The 18,110-nt window shown below is 38.3% G+C and overlaps 2 protein-coding genes across 12 annotated transcripts; both read left to right on the forward strand.

The window, feature by feature from the left end:
- Positions 1-3,559: 3,559 nt before the first annotated feature.
- On the forward strand, positions 3,560-10,906 carry LOC131334419 (pentatricopeptide repeat-containing protein At5g14770, mitochondrial). 11 transcript variants are annotated; one of them, XM_058369413.1, is made up of 6 exons: positions 3,560-7,018; positions 7,143-7,217; positions 7,680-7,945; positions 8,051-8,105; positions 8,357-8,786; positions 10,566-10,906. In XM_058369413.1, the coding sequence occupies exon 1, from the start codon at positions 3,784-3,786 to the stop codon at positions 6,892-6,894; it is 3,111 nt and encodes a 1,036-aa protein (XP_058225396.1). In that variant the 5' UTR covers positions 3,560-3,783; the 3' UTR covers positions 6,895-7,018; positions 7,143-7,217; positions 7,680-7,945; positions 8,051-8,105; positions 8,357-8,786; positions 10,566-10,906. The 11 variants fall into 11 exon arrangements, with proteins under 11 accessions (XP_058225396.1, XP_058225401.1, XP_058225402.1 ...); XM_058369418.1 differs by having other exon boundaries at positions 8,366-8,786; XM_058369419.1 differs by having other exon boundaries at positions 8,393-8,786.
- A 1,284-nt stretch (positions 10,907-12,190) lies between these two features.
- Positions 12,191-16,747, forward strand: LOC131334421 (bifunctional riboflavin kinase/FMN phosphatase-like). The gene is made up of 7 exons (XM_058369425.1): positions 12,191-12,259; positions 12,349-12,406; positions 14,641-14,790; positions 14,877-14,972; positions 15,265-15,416; positions 15,482-15,565; positions 16,468-16,747. The coding sequence occupies exons 3-7, from the start codon at positions 14,646-14,648 to the stop codon at positions 16,618-16,620; spliced, it is 630 nt and encodes a 209-aa protein (XP_058225408.1). The 5' UTR covers positions 12,191-12,259; positions 12,349-12,406; positions 14,641-14,645; the 3' UTR covers positions 16,621-16,747.
- The last annotated feature ends 1,363 nt before the right edge of the window (positions 16,748-18,110 follow it).

Raw genomic sequence — 18,110 nt, forward strand, 5'->3', positions numbered from 1 at the left:
CACACGAAATCTCGCGCGCTCTCCTTCTAAATGATCATAGACGCCTCTTGCGCCGGTTGAATGGTATTGATACTTCCACAAGATACAACAATCTTTTGAAGCAAAGCTCGCGAATCGAGAGTTGAGTGACACTCAAAGAACCGTAAAATACATCACATATGAACCAAACAACGATGATACTAAAAGAGAGGGTTTATATATACCTGGATGCTAGCTGTGTGTATTGGAAGAGGGAGAAAGAGAGGATTTTTCGATTCACACAATATGATCCATCTCTTTACTTGCAGGCAAGTTGCTATATATAGTGGAGTTTTTTGGGGTTATGAATAACAACTTATCCGATTAATTTGGAGAAAATTAAGTGCACTTGGCAATTAGTTTGAGATCCTTTTGACAAATTCAAAGTCTTTCGTTGGCTGCATAGGTATCCATGTGAATATATATAGGAATAATAACGTAATGTTAGTTTGTTAGGATGAGAAATATTCCTCTATTTCTTTAGGAGAGAATGATGGAGACCAATTCAAAGCAATTCGGGGCCAATTCAACCGAACCGTTCATGCTCGGCAATTGATTGACGGTTTAGGGTCCAAATGGGGAGAACATACCCATGTTATCCCTAAGGTACAACAGGGGACCTCGAGTTCCAAAGTGGGTGCATAATTACCCAATGTTCTCAGATTTACTTGGGATCACACTATTCAGGAGACCCCCTATTTTATTGATAAAAATACATCGATGAAAAATTAAATAAAATAGATATGTAACATATGAAATTAGAAACAACATTTTCATGTTTCATGAATAAACGAAGATCTTGATTTAGAATTTTCATGAGCATGCATGGTCGGTCATATCATATGCAAATTTAACATATATAGGTAAAATTTTGAGCAAATTAAGATGCAGCATTAAAGTTATATCACATTTGCAGAGTGAATTTTTACGAAGCCAGAGTTTTCTAGTAGAGGTTGCTAATATGCATACTATCACAAAAAAAAGAGTGACAAACTCGACTACAATATGAACATTTTCCAATAAAAATAAAAAGCACATGCATATTAGGGCTTCAAATGAGCCCACGAACCAAAACTATAAAACAACAAAAACTTACAAAAATTGTTACACATGCAGGTTGCGTTCGCATGGTAGGTTACAGCCGCATAATTGATCAACTTGGCGACCGTTTTCTCGATAGTTAGGTACAGAACTCTCTGCATGTTCCTCCTTATGACCCTCCGCTACATCTAACTTCACGAATGTAATGTTATACTCCACGTACGGCCGCTGATCAGTCTAGTCTTGCACTTCAAACATCGCGGCCGCTAACCCACGCCTCACAGCAACACCTCATGGCAATGAACTTGATATTTCTGGACAAATTGTCCACAATAATTGAAATCGTTTACTTTTTAGAGCTCGTTGAGACCATCAACCATGTCAAAAATCACCTTGATGGCCATTTGATATGATTTCGAAATACATAAGCATTAGATAATTGTGTCAAATGAGTTTTAATCCAGTGTTGCATACTTTTTTTAAAAAACATTAATGTCTTTCGGCATGGTTAATGTTCCGAGCAAGTTCTAAAAATTAAGTGAACGATTTCAAGCAAGTTCTAAAAATTAAGTGAACGATTTCAATCATTATTGTAAGCCCGAAAAGAACCCACACATGACCCAATTGGAGGGAAGGAAATTGGACGGGAGCCCGCTTCACCTTGCGGTGGGTTCGCACCAATTTGTGGCCGTTTGGGTAAGGGTATGTCATCATCGGACTGGGCCAGCCCGCCAAGTCACTACTCAAGTTTGCCCGCGAGCCGGGCCTAGAAGACTCTTTTTTGGACGGCCGGTCGGGATATTTCACAAAACTTCACCCACGGGCTGGCGGGCCAGCATTAGGGCGGGCTGGATTTTAGGCCAGAAGCCCAGAAATGTTGTAATAACCGTGTAAAGTTCACAAGTCACAAGACTCTCAACAGTTAGTTTTATGAATTAACATTGTACCCAACCCTAGTTACCAGAGGGTATCATAATTTTAAATTTTATGAAGAGGCCTGCTATCAGTACCGACCACAACCCCACCGAAATTGTACCGACTGCCTTGCCGGGCCGTCTCTAGCCACTGGACGGCCGATCCGAGCCATCCAAAAATTCTAAAAAAAAAAAAAAACGAGGGAATCTACGCGAGAATCAACGGCATCCGATGTGTGTAGGTGCTCGATGGTGTATGGATCGAGCACCTACACATATCGGATGCCGTTGATTCCCGCGTAAACCCCCTCGATTTTTTTTTTTTTAAGAATTTTTGGACGGCTCGGATTGGCCGTCCGGTGGCCGGAGACGGCCCAGCAAGACCGTAGGTACGATTTCGGTGGGGTTGTGGTCGGTACTGATAGGTTTTCTGTTTCATGAGTCTACTACTTCGCTTGCATGGCATTAGGCAATTAACTGGACTTTTCCTTATTTTATTTGATTCGAATAACTTTATTTTTTTCCTTTTTGATTGGATTAAATTTGTTGTGTTTGAGCAATAGACTAACATTACAAAAATAAAACAAAACTACACACTCATGGTAAAAAATAGATTGCTTGTGCAGTTGTGCACTTGGAAAATAAAGAAGTGCAAGTGTGCAAAGTTTCAAGAGGCAATAATAATAGTTAATACAAGACTAACAAAACTACAAAATATACAAAATAAGAGATTATACGGGCTACCGGAAGGGTTTTGCAGACGGGTCTTACAGGCAGGCCCAAGCTATAGTTTTTAGGCCCAAACCCAGCCCATGAACAATTTGGGCGGGCCGCGGGCTGGCGGACTAAATGATGACCCTCAGAACATCTCTAATGGGAGATGTCATACATGACATGGACAATGCAATGGCTACTTTTGACAGCTTCAAGCCTTCTAATCATGCTGCCTTTCCATATGAAAATTCCACGTGGAATTGAAAGTAGCTCCAAGCATGTCAATTTTGACATTACATAGTGGCATGCTAATTTTAAAAAATCTAACCGTTTGAATTTCAAAAGAGTGCTGTTTGATTTTTTTTCCTTTTAAATTTGACACAAGGGTTGACATGTTGGAGAGGGATAGTTTAATGTCAAATAAATAGAATTTGGCATAAGGGTTAGAACGGAGGCTTTGATTTCATATTGAAAATGCCAATACCACATAAACCTTTAAAAAAAGTTTGGCATCTCATATTTGAAGTCAAGGGTTGGAGCATCTTCCACCCAAGATGTCAAATCTGATATGGCATGCCAAGTGGAAAAATTGACATGTGAAGTAACTCCAACCAAAGTGTCAAATGCTTAGGTGTTATTTGACATCTCCTCTCTCATATCAAAATTGACATGTGATGTCAAATTTTTCTTTGGTTATTTTACTCCCAAAATCTAATAACTATCCTTAAATAAGTATAACACGCATATTAGTTAGAGTAGACATTTGTAGAGATGTAAAATTCTAACATGTCAAATTATCACACAATCCTCCGAAAAAATTTGACATTCTTACTTTTGAAGCCAAGGTTGAAGATACTCTCACTTGTGGGGTGAGAGGCCCACCAAATAATCTTTCCTCGACGTTGTATTCTCTTTTCTGCGTTCAGTTGTTCGCGTGATCGCGTCCGCATGTCCAAAATCCAAATCAGTTGTTCCCTGCAGATTGTGAGTTCAAAAAAAAGAAAGGTACATGCAAATAGACCCAAGTTGACTCTAAAACACTTACGACGACGATGTAGTGTATGTAGCCCGCCGTTCAGCCATCTCCAAATTACCGATGAAGCATTTCATCAAACACTTGGGGAGCAACCTCTCCTCCTCCTCCCATCACCACTCCCTCTCGTCACTTTCCCTTCACTACCTCCTCACACCAACCCACTCCTTCAATTCCTCCTCCTCCGCATCCTCCCAACGCCACCAAACCACCCGTCCCAATTTCCGTGCCTCCCTCTTCTGCTCTCTAATCCACCTCCTCCTCTCCTCCGGCCACCTGTCCGCCGCCATTGATGCATTCGCCGCAATGCGGCGGACCCACCGCCTCGTCCCGCCTGATCAGTCCGCCTGGAACCGCTTGCTGCGCGGATTCAACGACGCCGGTTTGGTCTCCGAGGTATGGCTTGTCTATTCCGATATGCTCTCTTCTGGCTTCGGTCCAAATGTTTTCACTCGCAACATAGTCATTCACTCTCTATGCAAAGCTGGTAACCTTAATTTAGCCCTAGAATTGCTCAGGACGAAATCGAGAAAAATGGAAGTTGATACTTTTTGTTATAATACTGTTATATGGGGGTTTTGCAAACTGGGTTCGGCCCATCAGGGTCTAGGGTTGGTTTCTGAGATGGTTAAGAATGGGGTACCTGTAGATTCTTTTACTTGCAATATTTTGGGTAAAGGGTTTTGCCAGGTTGGGATGTTAGGGTATGCTGAGATGGTGATGGATGGATTTGTTGTCGCGGGTCGGGTTTGTTGGGATCTTGTGGGGTTTAATACGTTGATTCATGGGTATTGTGAAGCCGGTGAGGTCAGTGCAGCGTTGGAGTTGATGGAGAGTATGCAAAGGGGAGGTATAGTTCCTGATATAGTTAGTTATAACACTCTGATTGATGGGTTGTGTAAGATAGGGGATTTTGTGGGGGCTAATATTGTCATTGACGAGCATTTGTCTCAGAGAAGTATGGACGATGATGGTGGTTGTTTGAAAAATGATGGTGCTGAAAAGAATGATTTTGCAGTTGGGGGATCAGAGTTGAAACAAAATATTATCACGTACACCTCGGTTATTAGTGGGTATTCTAAATGGAGAAGGCTTGAGGAAGCACTTAGTCTTTACGATGACATGCTGAAGAATGGGTTGTTGCCTGATACAGTAACTTATAGTTCCCTAATGAATGCCTTCTGCAAACATGGGAGGTTAGCTCAAGCAGAAGAACTTTTCAAGGAGATGGAAAGAATGGGTGTGGATCCTAATCATGTTTCCTATTCTATTCTCATTGATTCCTACTTAAAAAGAAGAAATTCTATGGGGGCCTTTGCCCTTCAAAGCCAAATGGTAGTTCGAGGAATTGCCTTTGATGTGGTCGTGTTCACCACATTGATGGATGGACTCTTTAAGGTTGGCAAGCCTCTTGAGGCTGAAGATATGTTTCGGTCTCTTTTGAATCTCAACCTAATTCCTAGTCCCATTTCTTATTCTGTGTTGATTGATGGGCGCAGCAAATTAGGGGATATGAAGGGGGTAGAATCTGTACTGCAAGTAATGGAGGCACAAAATGTTCATGCGAACGCCATTATTTATTCCTCTGTTATTAAGGGCTACACCAGTAAGGGAATGCTTGATGCAGCTGCTAATGTCATGAGGAATATGGTTCGAAAAAATGTCAGGCCAAATGTCTTCACTTACTGTATCCTGATTGACGGTTATTTCAAGGCTGGTAAACCAGAAATTGCTAATGACTTATATGAAGACATGAAATTGAGAGGGGTAGAGGAGAATAATTTTATACTTGATGTACTTGTCAACAATTTGAAAAGAGGAGGAAAGATGGATGAGGCTCAGGCGGTATTTGGAGATATGGTGTCAAAGGGATTGTCTACTGATCGGGTTAACTACACTTCTCTGATGGATGGATTTTTCAAAGTAGGTAAGGAGTCAGCTGCTCTTGACGTGGCTGAAGAAATGGCAGAAAAGAACATGGATTTTGACACCATTGCATACAACGCATTTATCAATGGACTAATGAGACTTGGCGAATACGAACCACAATCGCTTTTTACCGGAATGACGCAATCTGGTTTAGCTCCAAACCTTGCTACTTACAACACAATGATTAATGCTTATTGTAAAAAAGGGAACTTGGGAAATGCTCTCAAATTATGGGATGATATGAAGAATAGTGGCTTAGTGCCTAATTTAATAACTTGCAACACTATGGTAGGAGGGCTTTGTCAAGCAGGTGAGATTGATAAAGCAATGGACTTGTTGAATGAAGTGATGGTGGTGGGGTTTCACCCTACTTCGACCACTCAGAGACTCGTGCTTGAAGCGGTTTCTGTGAATAAAAGAGCTGATATGATTCTGGATATGCATAAACGGCTTGTACATATGGGGCTTAAACTCGATCGAGTAGCTTATAACACTCTCATAACTATCTTGTGTCGACTAGGGATGACAAGGAAGGCAAAATCGGTATTAGAAGAAATGACAGGAAAAGGCATTTCAGCAGACACTATCACTTACAATGCCTTTATATGCGGGTACTGCAAAAGCAGCCATTTAAAAAGTGCTTTTGCGACGTATTCTCAAATGTTGACGGAAGGAGTTTCTCCTAATATCGTAACTTACAATATTCTCTTAGGGAGGCTCTTGGCTAACCGTTTGATACATGAGGCTGCTGAATTAATTGATGAGATGAAAGAAAGAGGCTTTGTTCCTAATGGCGAGACATATAATGTTTTGGTTTCTGCACACGCAAAGATGCGAAATAACAAGGAAGCTATAAAATTTTACTGTGAAATGGTAACCAAAGGCTTCGTCCCTCGAACTAGTACTTACAATGCCCTTGTCAGTTGTTTTGCTGCAGTAGGAAAGATGAAGCAAGCTAGAGAGCTTATGAATGAGATGCAAGTCAGAAGCGTCCCGCCTAATTCTTCAACATATGATATCCTAATCAGTGGCTGGTGCAAGCTATCAAATCTTTCAGAGCAGGATAGGGTGTTAAAAAAATCATACCGAGCTGAGGCAAAGAAGTTATTTGTGGAGATGAATGAGAAAGGTTTTATCCCTTGTGAAACTACTTTAAAATGTATCAGTCCAATCGTTGCAAAACCAGGAAAGAAGGTTGATGCTCTGAGGATGTTGGATGGATTATACAAGAGAAAGACCATTTAATGCAGTAATGAAGGAAAGGAGTAATATTTTGGCTGGGAATTCACAGCTGTTGAATGTTCTCCTTCAGCTAATCCAGCGCTTCATTGTTCGTATTCGCGTCTGGAAGTAAAATGCAGCAAGGGAGGTACGAAATAGGGAGGTTTGCAAATCTTTTGAACTCTGTACACTCTGTTTCTATCTTTAATGGCGCATGGGCTATTGTCAACCTAGAATTCCCAATCATTTGGTCCTTGATTTTACGCTTGCAGAATTTCAAAACAAAGAAGAGTCCATCAGTGTTGGAGCAATTTCAACAAGCTTCAATGGAGCTGATCATTAGCTGAGTTCAGTAACGTGCTCTCTTCCTTTATTTATGTTTACTAAAATTATTGAACCAGGTTCCAATCGGGTTAAAAATATTTAAATGGCTTGAAATATGTTCAGACTTTGCTTGTTTAGGTAACAAACAGATCCCAAACGAGCAGAATATGAGTTGAGCACTTGAGCTCAAGTCGCTAGGGTTCGATTTACAGTCCTAGGCTTTTAATGAAAGAAAGCAATTTGATTTTTCCTATGCTTCGCTGTAACAGACATGAATATCTCATTGTCTCGGTTTTGTCTTATGGATTTGAACGTTTTATTCGGGCATATAGGTTCCCACTGCAAGAGAGTCCGCATTTTAGTAGTGCACTTCAAACCCAATGTCTTGTCAAATCTAATCTCATACTCTTCAGTATGAACAAATCAAATTAATATTTGCCAATAGCCATGAATTTCATTCAAAATCACTGTGGGTGTATTTTCAGGTTGCTGAATGTACCGGTGTTGCGCTTTTTAACAGTCAAGGAATCTAGTACTCAAGTGTGGAGTTGTTCAGCTGTCTCTCCATTCAGTGGTAATTGGTTTCAGGAATGCCTTATATCAGTTTGGTTGACTAAATATCGAGGATGATTCATGGTAAATACCCTTTACCAAAAATATCAGCTCCGGCCCTCCGGGGCACAATTATCTACCTATACATATTAGAACCTTGAGTGACTGCACATCTGAGCTCAAATCTGTCTTCTATAAGGTACTAATAGCTTGAAAATAAAACTTGCTTTTGATACTGCTGACTATGGAACATTTCAACTGTTGTTTTTGGCTAATTTTTTTGTGCTTTTGTGGAGTAATATAGGTTTGTCGGCTTTCAACCCATCTTTAAAGTGGCCTACCAGGTGATAGAAGACCGGGTAAAACTTTTTTCTTAAGGCTTTTTCCTCTTTATAGACGGAACTGGAAACAGAGTCACAAGCACAGATTTTGTCTTAAACTCCACCAAATAATCTGGCAGTGGCATTTTCTAAATTTTGATTATGGTTCTTCTATACAAGCTAAAGAACCATAAAACATGTGTCATTGCATGATGTTATGTAAAATTGATGCGTGCATCGCATTGTCCATTAAAATTCTACTATATGTTTTCGTTCGTGTGTCGTGACAGGCTACCAAGGCTAGAAGTGTGATGCCCTCCTCCTAGGGCTTGGAATTGGGGCAACCACTTTAACTAGCACATAGTTAACGATATTCTCAGCAACATCAAGCAACAACCAGACATAGAAGAAAGGCTAGTAGAGATTGGAGTTAAGGGTAGTAAGAGAGAGCCTTTCACCTCTAGTCAAGCCTATTTTACTGGGTCACTTGCGAGCAGGGCTCGTTAGAGTGGTTTATTGGCCTGATGACTGTGGTGGCCTAGAATTAATGGAAGGCGTGATCAAGCTTCACAACTATTGCACCTGTGTGCGTACAAAGAGGGGACACTAGAAATGGCATTCATATTCTCTGCGGTACGCATGTGAAGACGCATTTTCATAGACCAAATTGGCATAATGTGGTGGAGCATTTAGCTGCTAATCATACCGATCAACTTGTTGGTAAGCTTTGCATTTCACAAGCAATTTGTTTTCCTTTCTATAGGCGTGTTTTGTTTTAAAGAACGCTAGTGTTTTCCATCAAGAGATTATTTTTCCTATCTTCACTTCTCCATAAGAAGCATAAGATTTTGCGTAATTGGAGAATTTTCTTTAGTGGCGCAGTGGCGGAACCAGGATTTTGACGCCGAGGGGGGCTGGCTTAATAGACATTTTTTATCGGAACGTAGACATATTATATCATAAGGTTTTTACATTACATTTGTGCATTGAAATGATTCTAGCCTAATGCGGTTAAAGTATACCAATAATTTTGTTTTTTTTACTTAGGCTACTTCAACTATCACGTTCTTATTTTTTTTATGAAAGAAATTGAGCAATAAGAATGTGAAATAACCGGTTTTTTATCAAATCAAACTAAAGTTATTAAGATTATGAGTAGCTATACACAAATAATTATCAATAATCTTCAAAATTAGGTATATACAAAACAAAAATTTTAAAATTCGGACGCTCGGGGAGCCGGGGCCGGGGCCGGGGCCGGGGCCCTCAGTTCCCAACATAGCTCCGCCCTGATTTTCTTGTAAACTGGGTGGAGAGTTAAAGTTGAATTATTGGTACACTTTTTTTTTTCTTAAGAAATTTCTTCCGTACCGGATTCTTGACAATAGAACCACAACCAACTGAATAAACTAGGGCAAATTTCACTCAGACCCCTGAGGTATCTGACAATGACAGAAAGTACCCCTCAATTTTCAAAAATGACAAAAACCTCCCCTATTTCACAGTTTGGGTTTCATTCCGTTAGTGAAATGGACGGAAAACGTACGGAAAATGAAATTTTCAATTTTATTTAGTTCTACAGCTATTTTAGGGCTCTTATTGAACGTCCTAGAGCAAAAAATTAATTATGACCCTTTTGGATAAAATGATCAGAAAAATAAGATTTTCGCACCAATTCAAACGGATTAAAAATTGGAGCACTTAAGTATCTTCTCTTCATTTGGTTCTATGGCTCTCTCAGGGCTCTTATTGAAAGCCTTGGGGCCAAAAATTAACTATGACCATTTAGGATAAAATGATAAAAAAATAAAAATCTTTGCACCGATTCAAACAAATTAAAAATTAGAGCACTTAAGTATCTCCTCTTCATTTAGTTCTACGGCTATCTTAAGGCTCTCATTAAAAATCTTCGAACTAAAAATTAATTATTGCACTTTAGGATAAAATAATCAGAAAAATAAGATTTTCGCACCGATTCAAATGGATTGAAAATTGGAGCACTTTAAGTATTTGCTCTTCATTGAAAGCCGTAAAATCAAATAAAGAGCAAAATTTTAAATGCTCCAAATTTTAATTCGTTTGAATCGGTACGAAGATTTTATTCTTTTAATTATTTTATCCTAAATGGTCATAATTAATTTTTGGCTATAGGACTTTCAATGAGAGCCCTAAGATAGCTGTAGAACTAAATAAAATTGAAGATTTCATTTTTTGTACATTTTCGTATATTTTCCGTCCACTTTACTAACAGAATGAAACCCAAACAGTGAAATAGGGGAGGTTTCTGTCATTTTTGAAAGTTGAGGGGTACTTTCTGTCATTATCAGATACCTCAGGGGTCTGAGTGAAATTTGCCCAATAAACTAACCTTGGTAGAAGTATTAATGAATTCTTTTCCTTTGAGTGGGGGTATGAAATATGGTTTTAAATGTCTAGATTTACGTTGCTGTTGTTTGCTCTTTGTCAAATGTAAATGTAACACCAAGTTTGTTACTACAGTTCCCATCTCCACCCGATCTAGCCAGCCACCGGTTGGGCTTTGCAGAGTAGATAACCCGGCCGTCTTCTATTTTGGGACTCCAGTCGGCGGTGGCAGAGGCTCCGGCTCCGGCTCCGGCAGATGAATATGATGCAGTGATGCCGTGGAATTTCAAGACGAGAGTATATAAAATAGTAAAATAACGGGTAGCAGGTGAACAGTTGCTCAACAGATTTTTTTTTTTTTTAAGCTAAAGTCATCATTGTTATATGCAGTTAGAGCATCCACATTGTAATAAGCAAATTGGTATGGATAAGCAAACTTAACAATAATGCTAAAAAAATACCTCACATTGTAATAAGCAAAGTTACAAGTCTTTTAGCAAATAATCAAATTTCACTCATTTCATAACCAAACTTAACAATTTTTACCAATAACCAAAACTTAATAATCAAACCCAATAATCAAATTCAAAACTAAAAAACTAAAAAACACCACACATTAGATAATTTGGTGTGATCGGGTGCGTGATTAGAACTTGTATATAATTGGATATAGGTGCATTGCGTATTGTGGGAAATTTTTTTATAGAGATGCAAAAATAACCAATGTGGATAATCAAATGCTGACGTGACACATTTTGGTTATTGATTTTGATTATCCCCATTGTGGATGCTCTTAGTTAGTTAGTTTTGAATTACTGTCAAATGCATGAGAGTCGCTTGCTAGCTCAATAGATTTGTTAAGTTACTGTAGCAAAAATAAAATAGCTAGGCAATGTTGAGGCTGCTGGAAGGCCATGGGCCCATGAGAGAGGATTGGATAGTTATTTTTTGATATTTGTTGAGGCTACTGCACATGCTCTCTTGTTGAACCACAATAGATGAATTTGATTCTGTCCGCACACCTCCCAATCATCTACTATTAGCAAAGCCATCATCTGCTCCCTCCCTATCACTCATATTTTGTACGCAGTACGCATGTTCACTTGACCCCATGATAGGTTCCTTGATTCACTTCAATTGGTTGTTCTTCAAAATAATACAGTACTAGGTTTTATTGAATTTTTATTTTTTCGTCGAAAAATCTGGAACTATTGGATTTGTCTAGAAGGAAAAAAAAAAAAAAAAAAGAGAAGAAAAGGTTGACCGAATTGAAAACAATAGGCCGCGTTTCAAAACGTGAAATAAGTACTTATTTTTTAAGAAGATAATTTCAAGCTCAAAAATGATGGACTTATTAAAATCTAAAAATATGCAATATGGATCTTGTTTGAAAGATTTCATTGAGATCTTTAATACGGTACAAAAAAAATTAAAAAATTATTTTTTATTTATATTATTTTTAAATTTAAAAATATAAAATAAGTATTTATTTTTTAAAAAAATGTTCTGAAACGGGCACTCAGTTTTCCAAAAAGTTGTCTCCAGACTCCAGTAATCTTTCTTTTAACTTTTGATCATAATTTTTGTTTTTTAAATTACCTAACAAAAATGAAAAAAACAAAACTCTCTCTCTCTCTCTCTCTCTCTCTCTCCCCTTGAGCTGGGACAACACCTCACTCAACCCACTCTCTCTAATATGGCGATAAAATCCCAACCAAATTCCACCCTTAAATTCTCTCTCTCAAACCCTTACCAAGTCAGCGTCGCCACCGGCCTACAAATTTGTAGATCTCCCTTCTCCCTTGGAAGAACAAGAAGAAGAAGAAGAGGTGAGGAATCCGTCTACTACTCTCCTCTCTCTCTCTCTACTCTCTCTCTTCAGCAAAATCACCCCGTACGATACATTCTCTTCTCTCAGGCATTTCCAGTCAGCTATCAATGGCCTCTGATTTACCCCCTTTGCGGCTCAGCCCAAGGTATATTCAAACCCTACTTCAATTTTTTTTTCTTCTACTTAATTCATTCTCCCGTGTAGGCTCTGTTTGGAACTCTGGAAAAAGAAAGGAAAATTAAAGAATTTTCCCTCCTATTGTTTGGTTGTAGAGAAAGAGAAAAGAAAATAAAGATTTTGAGTGCAGTAAACAGTAAATTTTCCCTCCTATTTTCCTCTCATTTTCCTTCTCTTTTATTTTCCTTTCCATAAGTTCCAAACGTAGCCTAAAATCCCCCACCAAATTGAGGGCCAAATTATGAAAAGTTATTCAATGCCCATGGTGCCATGTGCTGCCCAATTATGAAAAGTTATTCAATGCCCATGGTGCCATGTGCTGCCCCAAATTCATTCTCTATCACGCATTTGTGTGGTCTCCATCACCACAAAGTGTGTGTGGAGCCCACACATATGTGGTTGAGAAAATTTATAGGCAGCATGGAATAATTACTCCCTAATTATATGTTATATGGCGTCAACCACTTTTACTGTCTTTTTTTTTTTTACTTTGTTGGCCGTACTTTTATTTCAGAAGTCCCCAATCGAGTTAGATGTTTGTTTTTTGACGTCAAAATAAGGTAGTGTTTGGTATGTTGAATGACTTTGGTATGGAGTGGACTTCCAGTGGAATGAACGGCAGGAAGTGTATGGGTGGCTATGTATAGTATAAGATACATACAAATATTCATAATATACTATAGCTCTCCTCCAAACTTCAAAAAATAAAACCAAAAGTGGCTATGTAGTGAAAAATAATTACTTCCTTTTATATGTATATGTATGTTTTGCCAAGTATCTCTTTTTTGAAAGGGAGAAGTCATTTTGGTGTGAACAATACTTCAAGCTCCATCAAAAAAGTAGTTTCCATAATCTCATCCCATCAATGAACGGCTTGGATGCTACACAGTGAAGATGAGATTTGGACCGTTGGATTGTCAAACGGACGGCTCGGATGGTGCACAGTATGGTGCCCACTGCACAACACCTTGGTTTGATCATTTTGCTTGTCAATCTAGTGTTATTCTCTCAAACTCATGAATATACTCCATCAAAGTTGCAGAGTTAGGTTGAGCTATTGGGGTTAGTTTGTAATTTTTCTTGTAAGCACTTTGTAAACCTTTTAATCTATAGAAAATTTGGTAGTTCGGCCGTGGTTTTGTGCTTAGGGTGTTTAGACGTTAAGTAGTTTTCACGTAAATCGCCTTGTCTTGTCTCCTTGTTTAATTTGCTTAATCTTTCATAGTAAGTTGCCTATCACTCAACTAGAATTAATTTTTAGTTGAGTCTCATTCATCCCCCTCTGGGATTTTTGGTGTAACCGATAAGTTCAATATAACCTACACTAGTGTCTCATAATCTAAAAAATGGATACGTAAATCTGTTGGAACTCATTAAATTTGAAATACTAACATGGCATCAGTGTGACAAGGCTTCACTTCACTGAAACAAACAGAATCTTCACCAAGTTGGTAGTTGCCTTATTCAGTTATTCTGATAGTACAGATATTTCTGAATGCCATAATATGCAATCAAGGTTTGATTGGAATCAAGAATGCTTGGCACTAGGCTGATCTGAGGCAGCTGTAATGCTTTTTTTTTTTTTTTTTTTGTAGTCTTCTACTTTTCCTATTAATATGTATGATCTATAAATTATCGGAGTTTTAGCAAAAATAAAGAGATGAATATAATAGTGCCTTGTGTTCAGAATGTACAAATAATGTGACCAAAAGAGGATTTTCCCTTGTTCAACTAAAAATACGAAGATGATTGCAGAAAGAGGTCAGGTCCATCTTCCTGAAAGTCCTATGTTGATTGCCAGTCACTTTTCACTTTTCACGTCTTAAAAACTTGAACAAAAAGGACCAGCCTTACGTAATTTTTCTTTGCAGTAAAGTTGCCATTAAAACAAGATACTTGTGCAAATTCTTTGCCTATGCATCAGGTGTAGTCGGTAGATTTCTTATCAGAAATGTATAATAAACTGTATCTGTATGTGCACTGTCTGGTTGCAGTAATGAAAGATTTGATGAGTTTGTTAAGTTGTTTCTTAGAGTAATATTTTCCCCGAGTAGTTGAGTTTGTTATCGACACTTATGTCAAGATTTTCATACGAATTCTCCTTGTAGACTTGGTATTGGAATGTTTCTTCGCACTTGACAAGGAATGAAACAGAATCTCTGTTTTTAAGATTAAAAGTGCTGTTGTGACATGTCAGACCAGGTGTGATGGCTGGTAAGGCTGCTGTAATTGAAGCTGTTGCTGTTCCATCCCATCGAAAAGATTCCCATCTTGACGATGCGCCAAATGAAGTGATCAACTCTCATATTGATTTGCTGCCAGAAAATTGTGACCTCCCAGCATTTGAAGATTGTAAACCTCTCTTACTTCTTCCAAATGATAGTAATGCTGTTTCTTTACCACTCATTATAGTGAAATCCATTGGTCTGGAATTGCAGGGGTAAAGGGTACTTTACCAATAAAACCTTGGTATATTGAAGGTCCTGTTATTAAAGGATTTGGTCGCGGCTCTAAGATGCTTGGCATCCCTACAGGTGCCCAGATTTTTATTCTCATGAGATAGAATTTCCATGCTGATATTGAACTCTGGATGTCATGAAATTACAACGTTTCCTCACTAGGAGTTTATCTATGCCATATCCGTGCTTAAGCTCTTTTAGTTATCCTGTCTTCAGCTCATTAGTGCCTAGTTTGTGATTGATCAAGGATCTTATGGTCTTTGATTATGTGTTTAGGGAAAGATTCCATAATGCTTTGCTTGTTCTCCACATTTGCCTTTGTTTCATTCCATTGAGTTGAGCTAATTCTAACATCTTATTCTTTCAGCTAATTTATCAACCGAAGGCTATTCAGCTGTCCTTTCGGAACAACGTTCAGGGGTATATTTTGGTTGGGCTGGATTATCCACACGAGGCATTTACAAGATGGTCATGAGTGTTGGTTGGAATCCCTACTTCAACAATGCTGAGAAGACCATAGTAAGTCCAATGTGTATCCTTTGTATGTCTATCTTTTTCAGTTTGTAACCATGTTTGTAAAGCAGGAACCATGGTTGCTTCATGAATTTGGTGATGATTTCTACGGCGAGGATTTGCGCCTTGCTGTTGTTGGGTATATACGGCCTGAGGTATCATAAAACTATGATTATGAATGTTATGGTATGCATGCATACGGTGGAAACACATTGAGTCATATAGGATCTATTGATTCCGCTGACCTTTTTAAATCCGCATTTTTGCCCACACTTCAGTAATTATTTTCAAGGTTGCCCTTACTCAAATTATGAAGTTGCCCGACATAAATAAAAAAGAAAACTAGTTTTACCAATTTGTTTTATTCACTTAATATTGCGATTTGGAACGATCGCCAAAAGTAATGAGGTAATTTCTCGCAACAGTAACGACATAATTTTCACTTGTTTCTGCAAATTGGAAAGTACATTTTAGTGAGCCATCATAAACCACATTCAAGATGTGAAAAACTCTTGGGGTCTTTTGCAAATCAAACCTGAATCTTATGAAGAATATGTAAGATTTTGTGTGAATTGTAGACTAAGAGATGATGTATGGACTGTTGTATGGATAAAAACATGTCTCACTGATCATCAATGTAAAATCCCATGTTTGTCCCACATTGGTGGGTTACCAAAAGCATGAGTGATATCGCTCTGTAATTGATGACCTATTGGCCATTACTACCAAATAACTTAGGCTTAAGCATTTGGGGGCATATTGTTAGGCTTTAACAAGTTATCCGACGAACTTGAAAGCAAGCCCTAAGCCCAAGAGGATGGGTGCTTGTTTCAATTTCATCTGGTCTTAGGTTCAACTCTTCTAACCGCCACGAACACACTAACATATATTGTACGATAATGGTCTTGGCTTTCCTCAAAAGAAGTAACCGGACTAGTAAAGCATGGGTCGTTACAATGAATCATGGCTCTGACCCTTTGAATGCATTTATTTTCATTTCTTTTCTTGTTTCCCTGCCCTTGCTTTTCTGACAGTAAGGCTCGTCGGAACATGACAGGCCAATTTCCCATCGCTAGAGAGATTGATAGAGAAGATTCATGAAGACAGGCGAATAGCGGAGACGGCCCTTGAATTCCCCATGTACTCAAAATATAGGGAAGACCCATATCTGAAAAGCAGCTCTTTGCCTGGGGATATCGGATGTCTATAGCTTCTGCAATATACTGGATTTTGGATCTCACTGTCACTGGGTATGTAAAATTCAATCACTTGAACGATAAGTACACACCTGTTTCCCCTAGTGATTCATATTTGATGCTCTTTTGCATCAAAGTTCATTGATGACTTCGCAAGGGTAATAGATGACCACAAATGATATAGATATAGTACTGTACTTTCTTCTTCTTTTTGTATAACTCAGGTGTCCGGGCAAGCTTACACGTAGCTCAATTAATTTTGGGGCTTAATCCCACCGCTCAATTGCGGGGTGTCCAATTAAAGCTTCGTATGGATTGGCCCCGAAAGGAATTGACAACATTTGAGAAGTTTCGAATTTGAGATCTTAGGAGGGAGTAAAGTACTAAATCCTAGGTTTTTGACCACCAGGCAACCCCTCGGGGTTGATGTAGATACCATTGTATACTAACCAATCAATCAGTGGAGCTGTCATTATGATGCAAATTGAGGGAATATATACTTTTTTATACAGTCACAAGCATATATTTTTCATATGCTATTCCAGATACTTTCCCTAATCTATGGGCATATATCTATGTCGCATGTGACCATGGTTCCGTTGCAGAATTTACTAATTATACTAGTGGTGTCCTATTAATTAGAAGTTAAGTATTATTCATGACTTGGTAAAGCCTAACAAGTTTTGGAAGGAGAGAAATAATTTCTTTTGCTTTTTGTTTCAGTATCACTAGGATGATCTTTGGCTTAAAAAAAAGTTTGAGAAATGATTTGCACTCTCTTTTTTTTATAAATGTAGTGCATTTTTTGTCCTTTAGTGGAACTTTTACGTGTAAGTTTTTCACTGAAAGACTAGAAATTGAGTTCATTTATAAATAAAAAAAAATGGAGTGAAAATCATTTCCCAAAATATTTCTTATGTATATTTGTGATGCAAATTCTTCCAAGTAACTTTAGGTTTTATGCTTATTCGTGGAGGGGAATGGAAGGAGGGAAATTGTAGTTGGAGGACAGGGCCCCCCAAAGGTATTGAGGGATCCTGTAGTGCAGGGTACACTACAGGGCTGTAGGGCAACATTGTAACATCGCAATCATCCAAAAATATTTTCAATAGTTCTCAGGTTTAAAAAGGACTCTTATAGGGATGGATTTAAAAGGCTCTTCTAAGGATCTTCTCTTCCCGAAGAGTCTTTTTCACATCTAGACCATTGATGATGGTTGAAATATTGGCACTGTAGCCTTTTGGGAATATATCCAAGGAAAAATTTAGGAAGTCAATTTTTTGGACTTTTTCATCCAGGATTAAAGAAACAAACCTCTGACGTTAATACATAAGTCTTGAAATGAGGATGGAGGAAAATGAAACGAAAGACATGTCTGTGTTTTCACTTCATTATCTTTCATTTCGCGCAATAAATTCAGAATCTAAACACAATCTCCGAATTGAAAAGCATTAGAGTGAATGGTGAACTCTTTATCTTCTTAAATTTATATATTAGGAAATAA

This window comes from Rhododendron vialii, chromosome 7a (genome assembly GCF_030253575.1).
Source record: "Rhododendron vialii isolate Sample 1 chromosome 7a, ASM3025357v1".
NCBI classification, from domain to species: Eukaryota; Viridiplantae; Streptophyta; class Magnoliopsida; order Ericales; family Ericaceae; genus Rhododendron; species Rhododendron vialii.

Excerpts from the sequence above, each read along its gene's own strand:
- LOC131334421 (XM_058369425.1), top strand. The coding sequence starts at position 14,646 with ATGGCTGGTAAGGCTGCTGTAATTGAAGCTGTTGCTGTTCCATCCCAT. Across the intron at positions 15,417-15,481 it reads ACAATGCTGAGAAGACCATA|GAACCATGGTTGCTTCATGA; the intron begins GTAAGTCCAATG and ends TTTGTAAAGCAG. Across the intron at positions 15,566-16,467 it reads TTGGGTATATACGGCCTGAG|GCCAATTTCCCATCGCTAGA; the intron begins GTATCATAAAAC and ends GGAACATGACAG.
- LOC131334419 (XM_058369415.1), top strand. The coding sequence starts at position 3,784 with ATGAAGCATTTCATCAAACACTTGGGGAGCAACCTCTCCTCCTCCTCC.